The sequence below is a fragment of the Physeter macrocephalus genome, chromosome 18 (genome assembly GCF_002837175.3).
Source record: "Physeter macrocephalus isolate SW-GA chromosome 18, ASM283717v5, whole genome shotgun sequence".
Taxonomy (NCBI): domain Eukaryota; kingdom Metazoa; phylum Chordata; class Mammalia; order Artiodactyla; family Physeteridae; genus Physeter; species Physeter macrocephalus.
The window spans coordinates 6,814,968-6,825,433 of NC_041231.1; the positions used below are offsets into that span (position 1 = coordinate 6,814,968).

General features: G+C 64.6%; 1 protein-coding gene across 6 annotated transcripts in view; it reads right to left on the reverse strand.

The window, feature by feature from the left end:
• Positions 1 to 10,466, reverse strand: part of IQSEC1 (IQ motif and Sec7 domain ArfGEF 1) — a 68,628-nt gene that overhangs the window by 21,851 nt on the left and 36,311 nt on the right. For all 6 annotated transcript variants that reach the window (XM_055079528.1, XM_055079527.1, XM_028478949.2 and 3 more), the window contains exon 4: positions 1,382 to 1,543. In XM_055079528.1, the coding sequence (XP_054935503.1) occupies positions 1,382 to 1,543 (162 nt within the window). The remainder of the gene's footprint in view (positions 1 to 1,381; positions 1,544 to 10,466) is intronic.

Sequence of the window (10,466 nt, forward strand, 5' to 3'; positions counted from 1 at the left end):
CGTGACCACCCCCGCTGGGGCTGCAGAGACCCCGGCCGAGGGCCCCCCTCCCCTGGTGCGATGCTCTGAGCCCTCAAGGCTGTTGGGGCAGGGTGAGGGCAGGGGCCCCGCAGGACAATTCGCTGACCAGCATCCGAGTAGGATGCCTGGGGGGCGTCTCGCTGCTTCCTGAGGCCGCTGCTATTTTCTGATCCGAGGAGAACAATGTGCGGATTTCCTACAGACCAGAAGCAGCTCGGAGGGGGTGTGGGGGGAGAGCAGGGGTGGCTGCAGGGAAGGGGGCCAGACCACATGGTCTTGGGCCCCATTCACGGAGCAGCTAGCGTGCTCTCCTTGGACGGTTCCTCCCGGATCTCAAAGGGGGAGGGGGCACCAGCCACACTATCAGGGCGGAGCCAGAACAGAAAGGCTGGGCTGGGAGAGAGCAGCCCAGGTGGGACAGACGCCACAGCCGGCCACACGCCTGGCACCGCCAACGGCTCGCTGCCTCTCCGGTGTGTGCGTCTGCGTGACCGAGTGAACACTAGTGTACGTATATGTGTGCGCACGTGGGTGTGTCTGTATGGGGGGCACCCAGGCCAGACCCCCCGCCCCTCCCCGAGCCTGGGTCTGCTCACCTGTGAAACAGAGGCCGCAGCCCACGCCCACCTCCCCCCAGGGGCGCCCGGAGGTGGCAGGTGTACGTGGCCAGGCCACCCTGCCGTTTTTGCCGAGGGTCAGTCTTTACCCTGCTTTGATCCCGTTCCTGGCCCACCGGCCGGGTCACCCATCCCACGTGCACTGTCCGGGTGGGCAATGTGCCCACAGCAGGCCTGGAGCTGCACCCCCCAGGTCCCGGCAAAGGGGAGCAGGGCACCTGTTCTGAGCCGGCCTCCTGCCGGCCCTGGCTCCTCGTCTGCGGAAGGGGTTATGGACCCGACACCCCCACGGACGAGGTGAGGACACGGCCTGCACGTAGCACCTGCCCAGTGACCACAGGACCCAGGTGCGGTGGCTTTCTACTCAGGACAGTCTGGAGGAGGACTGGGGGGTGCAGGATACGTGCGGGCAGGACTCCTCAAAGCTGTCGGCAGTTCCCAGGGGGCTGGAAACCTGTTCTTCGCAGGGTTCCAAGTAGCTGAGAGTCTATGGCCGCCAGCCTGGTTGGACCGTCATCCCATCTCCCGCCAGGAGAGGGAGGAGGAGGGGGGCTGAGCTCACCGGTTCCCCTCCCGCTGCCTCTGCGGGAGGTCGGCCCGGAGGCCGCTGGGCCAGGGGAAGGGGCTGGCCCTGATGGATGGGGCCAGAGGCGCGGGCAGGGCATCTGCGTGTGTCTGGGAGCCAGAAAAGACGGGGAGCGGGGAGCCCGGGGTGTGCGCGCGGCGGCCCCAGCCCCACTCACTCGAGCACGTCGCGGTTGAACTGCTTCTGCCGGTTGCCCAGGAACTCCCCGATCATCTGCCGGCTCAGGCCCTTGCGCTGCAGCAGGAAGTGGGCCACCCCCACCGGCGTGTCAGGCACGAAGCCGCGCTCGATGAGGTACTGGACGCCCTTCTCGGGCTTCCTGGGGGACGAGAGATGGGCTCAGCCGGGCGCTCCCACCCCTCCAGCTCCCCGGCCCTCATCCCCTCCTCCTCCACGGCACCCTGTCCTGCCCCACCCTGAGCCCACAACTCAGGGGAACCGGGACGGCTTGGGCAGGAGGGCTGGGCCAGCGCAGGAGCACGGAGGGTGCCGGGGGCTGGGGGCTGTGGGGGGCACAGAAGGGCCCCACCCCTCCCCGCTCCACGGTCCCCTCTGTGCCGAGCTTCCAGGCGGGCTGGAGGGCCCCGCCCAGCGCACGCTGGCCGCCTGTGGCACATGCTCCGCGCCGTCACCGTCTGAGGACCCTGCGTGCCGACTCGGTTCCCACACTACTCCCAGGGCTTGGCACGCTTGTCACCTGTGCTGCCCGACAGCCACGTGACCTTGCTGGGGACTCGACTGCCCGTGTCGTGAGACCCGTGCGTTAACACAGTCGGGCGCCTGGAACGCTGCACGCAGTAGGTGCACAACGCCTGGGACGCTGCACGCAGTAGGTGAGCACCGGGAAGGTTTAGAATAAACCTCAACGGGCGGCGGAGGACGTGGAGGCGCAGCACCCGCCCCACCTGCAGTCAGAGGCCTGAGCGTCCACCCGAACCAGGAGCCCAGTGGCCGGGGCGCCCTCGGGGGCTGAGCAGTGAGCCAGCAGGTCCCTTCTTCCCGGCGGCCTCGGGGCCTGGTGCCGGCTCGGCTGACCTCACAGGGAGGCGGTGGTCGAAAGAGAGAGGGCAGAGGGGGAGGCGCCACTGAGCCCTCCCTCTGCACCTGTGGCCCTCGGAGGGCCGTGTCTTCCTCTGACGAACCCGGAGCCTCGGATGCGCTGAGGAGCTGCGGAGCCCCTGGGTATACCTGGCGCCCCACGCCTTGCCCCAGTGGTAGAGGTCAGCGTCCTGCTGGCCTCTGGGGGCATGGAGGTGAGGGCCAGGATCTCCCTGCCGCCACCAGCCGCGCGCTGACAGCGGGTCCCGCGGATGCCGTATTTCCACACGCAGGCCAATCTCTCGCCTCACGATGACCCTGCTGTCTTTATCCCAGGTGGCCACGCACCCCAACCTTGCGCTCAGAGCTGTGCAGGGAGCGACTGCCGGCCGCCTGGGTCCTGGCACAGAAGCGGTCACCGAGTGGCCCCGTTCCTCCACGTCCCCGTTCCTCCCGGCGACCCTGGGCTCTCCAACCAAGAACTGCCCCAGCCCCAGGCCTCTCCACGCACTGGGCTACTGGCGCTGACGCTGCAACCGGGGGTGGGGTCAGAGGCGGGGCTACTGGTGCTGACGCTGCAACCGGGGGTGGGGTCAGAGGCGGGGCTACTGGCGCTGACGCTGCAACCGGGGGTGGGGTCAGAGGCGGGGCTACTGGCGCTGACACTGCAACCGGGGGTGGGGTCAGAGGCAGGGCGGGTCGTGCTTCCTCACCGCCAGCTCCACAGCGGCCCCCGCAGGACCCCAGCCCGTACCTGACCGCCCCCCACTTCCACGGTAGCCCACAGACGTGTTTTCTTCGGCCCACACAACGTTAACAGAAAGAATTCCAGTTGGTCGCCCATGTTTAGAAACCGGGAGCTTGGACACAGAACCCGGATTTCCGGCTTCTCTTGAGAAGACAGTGTGGCACCCCCTGGCCTGGCTCCCACGTGAAAGTGACTGGAGAAACCCCTCTCGGGCGCCCTTGCCACCCACCCGGCCAGCCTGGCCCACCCAGGCCCTGACACCATGCCCTGGTCCAGCCCAGCCGCCTCCTGCCGCCCTGGGGCGGCAGCTCCCCCTCTGCCCCAGCTGCTCCTGCCTGCGTTCACAGGCCAATGTCGTGCAGCCTCACAGCTGCCAGGCCCACCCGCAGGAGCCCACAGCCCCGTGGGACGGGCAGGCTGCGCAGGGGCCGTAGGATGCGGACTCCCCTTGACAGCGGCGAGCGCGGCTGGCCTCGAACGCCCGGCACGACAGCTGCCAGCGCCCAGTCTGAAGGGCAAAGTGGCCGAGCGAGGGCGGGAGGGGTTCTGGCAGGGGAGGCAGAGGCCTTCTCTGAGCAGGTGACACAGTGACAGAGTGCTCAAGGAGCTTTTTGGTGGAGGCAATGGCGAATGCAAAGGCCCTGAGGTGGGAGTGGGTTTTGTAGGGTCGAGGCCATGAGGCTGCTCCAGGGCTCAGAGTAGGGGCCCTGGGGGAGGGGCAGCGGGGCCGACAGGCCGCAGGGGCATCTGGCTCTCCTCTGAGCGGGATGAGAAGCCCGGCATGCTCTGAACAGGGCAGTGGAGGGACCTGGGCCCCGTTTAAGAAGCCGCCTCTGGCTGTTCTACGGGAGCCCAGCTGGGAGACCCTCGCAGGCACCCCAGCACTGGTGCAGGAGTGGGGGAGGAGTGGCTGGCTCAGGACACCGTCTGGGATCAGCGATCACAATATGTGCTAGTGAACCCGCGTGTGAGCCTGCGGGCTCCAGCTCTCAGCCCGAGGCGAACGGGGCGGGAGCCGCATCCACCTGGCACCCTTCACAAGATGCTGCAGGAGAGGAGTGAGGACTGACCAGGCCACGACCAGAGACCAGGGGCTCCCAGCAAACTGAGAGGAAAGGTGCTGCGGCCGGAGGTACAGGAGGGGGCTCGGGCGGGGGCTCCAGGCTCGGGACGCACGCGGCCAGCAAGGGGATTGATCTCCCTGACCGTGGAGAGCCAGCACTGACGTGAGTCCCTGGCCCACAGGATCTTGCTGGCCCCCAGCTGCCCCATGTGTACTCCGGGGGCCCTGCTGGGCAGGGGTCCTGGGTCCACCGGCCCCTCACAGGGCTCCGTGCTGACCGGAGCAGCCCAGATGTCCTGCATGGGTAGGTCACACACTCGGCCTGCTGCTCTCCCACAGCCCTGCCCGCCCCCCTGGGGCAGTGAGGGACACTGGACGGGCTCGGGCCGAGGCAGGAGGGTGGAAGGCACGTCCTGTGGGGCTTCGAGATCCCCCAGAGCACCCAGGGGACGCCATGGAAAGGAGCCTCTGCCCGCCTTGTCCCTGAGAGACTTGATGAGCGCAGCAGGCCCGGCCAACACGCAGCGGACGCGGCTGGGACAGAGAAGTTCACTCGGCTGTGACAGAGCCCACCCGACCGGGGAAACGGGCTCGCTGCCACCCCCAGCTGTGGCTCCCCCTTCCCTGCCTGCGAGCTTGCACGCGGCTCCGGGCCCTCGGGACTGAAGGGGCGCAGCCTGGGGCCCTGCTGACTGCACCCTCAGGGGCCAGCGGGGGCCCGGCCCACATAGCGCATGTCCGACCAGAGAAACAGAACGTGCTGCGTGCGTCCGCGGCTGGGGCCGACGTGGCTCTGGGAGGGGCTGCTTTGGCCCGTGCTCCCAGGACTCTGGTCTAGAACCTTCAGGGCCTCCCCAGCCTGCAGGACAAGTTCCGGCCCCTCGCCCCTCATCCACTTCTCCATCCACTCCAGGCGTCCATCCGGCGCCTGCTCTGGGTGGGTGCGGCACCAGCACACCTGCGGTCCAGACAAAGTCCCTGTCCTTGAACACACATCCTCGCTGGAGCGCGATGAACTCCCAGGAGAGACACTCACAGGCACGGCTCAGACCCCCGCTCCGCTCTCTGGCTGGGCGACCTAGGGCAAGTTACTTAACCTCCCTGTGCCTCCGCCTCCCCACCTGGGTAGTGGGGACAGTGGCAGCGCGCGCAGCAGAGTCACTGTGCTGATTACATGAGTGAGTGCCTCGAAGCCCTTGGAAAACACGCTGGTTTTATGGCTGTTTAAGAAAAGGGTCAGCACTAGGCAGAGCTAAACCAAGGGGAAGCCGTAGTGACCACAGAAGGCCTGGGCTTCAGATGGATGGGGTGAGAAGGCACGGTCCAGAAAGGCCTCCTCGGGAAGGTGGCATTGGACCTGGAGCCAGGAAGAAGGTCCCTGGGAGCGGGAATGACCAACGCAAAAGCCTTACGGAACACGTAACAAAATGGGGCACACCAAGGGGGGAACGTGGTGCGGGGGTGGTGGTAGGATGAACTGGGAGATTGGGACTGACATGTACACACTCATATGTATAAAATGGGTAACTAACAAGAACCTGCTGTATGAAAAAATAAACAAAATTTAAAAAAACAAAACAAACAGGGCACAGAAAGGCCGAGTAGCTGTGCTCCAGGCTGTCCAGCGAGGGAGAGCCAGGTTCTTACCCCTTCGCTCGTAGAAGCCCGTAAAGTTCCACTCTAGGCTCCCAGACCACCAGGGCTGCAAATCTGCTCTGCCCACCTCTGCGCAGCCAGCTCTCCCCATCGTGCTGCGTTCCCTCGACGACTCCTTCTCTAGCTTTCTGACCTCCACCCTCCAGGACCAGCATCGTCGAGGTGCAGAGGCGACATTTTCACCATCTACACCTGACGCGCTTCTGCATCCCGGGCCCCCGGGCCTCTGGGCCCCACCCCCACTGCCCGTCTGCTGGGCCTGCGAGCAGCCTCTGCCGTCCCCAGGTCCAGCTTTTCTCGTCAACTGTGCCAGGCGAGCACGTGCAGACCACAGCGGTGCTGCCCTCCTCGCATCTCCGTCCTCGAGCCTGAGCCCGGGGCTCTCGGGAGGCGGTTACCACGACTCCGGGCTCTGCACCTAAGGACCACCCACCTGCCGGAACCGTCTCCTCCCAGCAGGGTCTGCAGGGGCCACAACGGCTCCTCCTGTCGCTTTCACTTGCTATAGCAGCTGAAGAGACATGGACGTGGGCGTCTGCCCGGCACCCTGTCGGCCTCTGGATTTCCCACAGCCCCTCGAGCTCGGCCTCCTGACCCCACGGGCTGCCCGTACTCCCAGCCTGGCCGGTCAGAGTGCTGTACCCCGCTGACCACGGCGAGAGGTTCACAGGGCGCCGGCGGGAGCCTCTCTTCCTGCAGGGCTGCCGTGAGGCTGGACCACGAGCCCGGACTGCTGGCTGCCCTCCTGCCCTGAGGGCGCGATGGTGGGGCACGGCCAAGAGATGCCCAGTGGCTTTTCAGGTCCATGAACCAATGAGGCCTCTCTCCTTGAACCAGTTTGATCGGATGCCCATCATTTCCGATGAAGAAGGGCCTGATGCACACAGAGACCAACACGGGGTCTGCACAGACACCGGCAGGGCCCGAGGATGCCCTGAGGTCGGAGGTCGAGCCATCCCCGTGCTGTTCTCACTGGCCGCAGGGGCGAGGGATGGGCTCACCAAGTTCAGCACCCAGAGGCCCTGCACGCCTGGACGTGCCCTTCAATTCCGGAATCTAGGCTCGAACCCCTCCAATATCCTGCAGAGAAGCGGCCACCTCCCATCGGCTCGCACACCTCCACGGCCAGCAAGCTCATCGCCTCCCCAGACTGCCTATTTTATCCAGCTCTGATTTTCACAAAGTTCTTTCTGATATTAGAAACCCAAGCTGAACATGGCTGCCGGGGTCTTTTTTGCACTTACTCCAGAGACAAGGTGGAAGAATTACCCTCTGGCCCTCATGCACTATTGGTGTGAACGTGAACTGGTGCAGCCACTGTGGAAATCAGTATGTAACTTCCTTAAAAATCTAAAAACAGAGCTACCATATGATCCAGCAATCCCACTCCTGGGCATATATCCAGACAAAACTGTAATTCGCAAAGATACACGCACCCCTAAGTCTGTAACAGCACTATGTACAACAGCCAACACGTGGAAACAATCTAAATGTCCATCGACAGAGGAGTGGATAAAGAAGATGTGGTACATGTATATACAACGGGATGTTAGTCATAAAAAAGAGTGAAACATCACCATTTGCAGACCTAGAAATGATCACACTTAGTGAAGTAAGTCAGACAGAGAAAGAAAAAGAGCACACGATGTCACTTATACGTGGGACCTAGGGAGTTCCCCGCTGCTCCAGCGGTTAGGACTCCATGCTTCCACTGCGGGGGGGCCCGTGTTTGATCCCTGGTCGGGGAACTAAGATCCTGCAAGCCGTGCGGTGTGGACAAAAATAAATAAATAAGTGGAACCTAAAAAATCATACAAATGAATCTATACGCAGAACAGAAACAAACTCACAGACATGCTGTAGAAAACAAACTCATGGTTAATGGGGGGGGGGGGGAGGGACAAATTAGGAGTATAGGAGAGTGGATATGGGGAGTTCCCTGGCAGTCTAGTGGTTAGGACTCAGCTCTTTCACTGCCACGGCCCCAGGTTCAATCCCTGGTAGGGAGACTAAGATCCTGCAAGCCGCACAATGAGGCCAAAAAAAAAAAAAGAAAAAGAAAAGAAAAGGATTAATCGATACAAACTCTATCCATAAAATAGATAAGTAACAAGGATTTACTGTGGAGCCCAGGGAATCATATTCAATATCTTGTAACGGCCTATGATGGAATATAATCCGAAAAAAAAACAACCACCACTAAATCACTTTGCTGTATACCAACACAATATCGTAAATCACCTACACTTCAGTTTAGAAAAAGGAGCAGGAACTGGCATGGCTGGCACACCCGTGGGGCCTGCCCCGCGCTGCCTTCCTCCCTGAGGCCCCCGGCACCAGCCAGCCCAGACCCGGGGCAGCACTCCGAGGGTGGCGCGGGCCGGAGGAGTGGCTCGCGTCAAGGGGAGTAGGACCCTGAGCTGCAAAGACCCAACTCAGAGCGCTCGTGAGAGACCACAGTCACTTAAGCCGTCAGCACGTCCAGCGCCAGCAGACGGCCCGGCACAGCCAGCACCTCTGGTTCTGCAGCCTCGAGCCAGCGCCTGGGGTCCCGCGGCCGGGCTCCCAGCAGCCTCGCCTCCCAGGCCACCGTGAGGACTCGGCGAGATGCTGCGCACGAAGTGCTCGGCACCACTGGCAGCTGAGCACACTCTACGCGGCTGGCTGTCACCACCGTCAGCTGAGCACACTCTACGCGGCTGGCTGTCACCACCGTCCTCTTCGCGGGTCACAACAAACGTAATGCCCAAGGCGCACGGAATCGGGAGCCCAACCTGAGCTTTGCCGCTTACTGGGAGGCGGGCCGAGCCCCGAGCCCCGCGGATGTTGGAAGGGTGGAACCTCGGAGCACCCCAGCCTCGCGCAGGGCTCTCTGCAGCAGCGCCAGCGGGCGGTGGTCAGGGCAGGAGGAGCAGGCAGGCGGCGGCCCGGCGCTGGGCGGAGAAGACCGGCCTCCAAACCAAACGCAGGCCCTGGGCGGGGAGGGACCTCGGAGGCCAGGGGAGCAGCTCCCTGCCCGTCGGGAGTCCCGGCACACCAAGCAGTCTCCAAGGCCCGGCTCACGGGCTCTTCAGACAAGAGGCCCTCACTCCCTTCCGAGGGCACCATTTCATCAGCGGCGGCTCTGGGGATGAGGACACTCGTCCAGAGTGGGGAGAGGGCTGGCCTGGCCCACGGTCACCTGGGCCCGTGCCCGAGGGCGAGAGGGAGGGGCGTGAAGGAGCCGAGAAGGACGAGGTGAGGGGCACGGGAGCAGGGCCCTCCCTGGGCAAGCAGGTGACAGGCCCGGTGAGATCCCGCTGGGTGCCCCTCCGGGCTGTGGCGTGTGGACCCCAGCTCCCACCGCTGTGGCGGCCCCCCGCGAGTATGCGGCTCTGCCCCCCGGACTCTCAGTGCACGCGCGAGGCCCAGTGAGCGGGCGGGGCCGCGGAGACCACGCCCAGGCCGCAGTGCCTGCACTGGGCTTTACGAGGGTGTGTTCAGGGGCCAGGCGGCGATGGCGTGAATCCCAGTCTGGCCATCCACCGACCGTGGGACCTCAGGCAAGCTACCCCTTGGCACCTCAGCTCACCCAAACTGTAAAGCGGGCTAGTGACGGCCCCCTCCCCACGGTCTCCCGTGAGCACGGTGGGCTCGTACGACAGCACCGGGCACATGTCAGCGCACGCGGGCGTCAGCCACTCCCGTGCTCCACGCTGCTCTGTCCGCTAAGCCACCTCCTGGGTCCTCTAAGGCCCGAGGCCCAGGCCCCCCGCACTGGCTCCAGACGCAGGAGCCCCGCGGACCACAACAGCTGCCATCCGCTGCACCCTGGACAGCGGCTCCTGGTTTCACAGTCTCTAACCCTCACCAGGCCCTGGGGGGGCAGGAACCTCACGGCCAGTTTCTGGGCGCAGCCGGCAAGGCTCAGGGCGCAGGGGGGTGCCGAGTCCCTGCAGAGGAAACGCTGAACTGGGGCTGAAACCCTCCTGCCTCGGCTCCCGGCCCCGGCCCCGGCCCAGCGCTGCGAGCCAGCTGTGCAGTCCTGGAGCCTGGGAGGCGCGTCTGGATGCCAGGCAGACGGCGGCAGCCTCCTCTGTGGCCCCGGGGACAGCCCCTCCCCACCAACCTGTTTCATTTCTCGGGTTTCGTTTGTTTTCCCTCTCTCCTCCCCAGCCGGTTACTCACCCACTTTGGATCCAGCGTTCAGGCCCTCCATTCACCCCCTGGAGGGGGCGGGTGTCTGTGCTGGAAAGCTCCCTCCCGGGAGTGGGTGGGACCTAAGAACTGTTTGAAAGGCAGCCTGGGTGTGGGGCCGGGGAGGGGCTGGGGAGGGAGGGAAATGGTGGGGGGAGAGGAGGCCCACAGGGAGAGCAGGCGGAGCAGAGGTGGGCAGTGGACTGAGGGGGGGTGGTGGTGAGAGAAGGCTGCCCGGAAGGGAAGGGTCAGAGGCGCTAAGTCCGGGCCTCCCAGGGCGGGGCCCCGGCCACGGGCAGCAGGCTGCTCTGTGTCCATCCTCTCCCAGCGGCTCCAGGGCCCGCTCAGGGGCATCCGGCTCCCAGCTTTGCTCACCCCGCACAGGGCCTGGCCCTCCATCTACTCGGGTCGGACCACCAGCCCTTTCTGGGCCTGGGGAGACTCGGGAGATGGCCGGTGGCCACAGCGCTGTGGCTGCACCTTCAATCCTCCAAACAACCCCCCAGGTGGACAACCAAGGCTGAGGAGGAGGAGGAGGAGGAGGAGGAGGAAAAGGAAGAG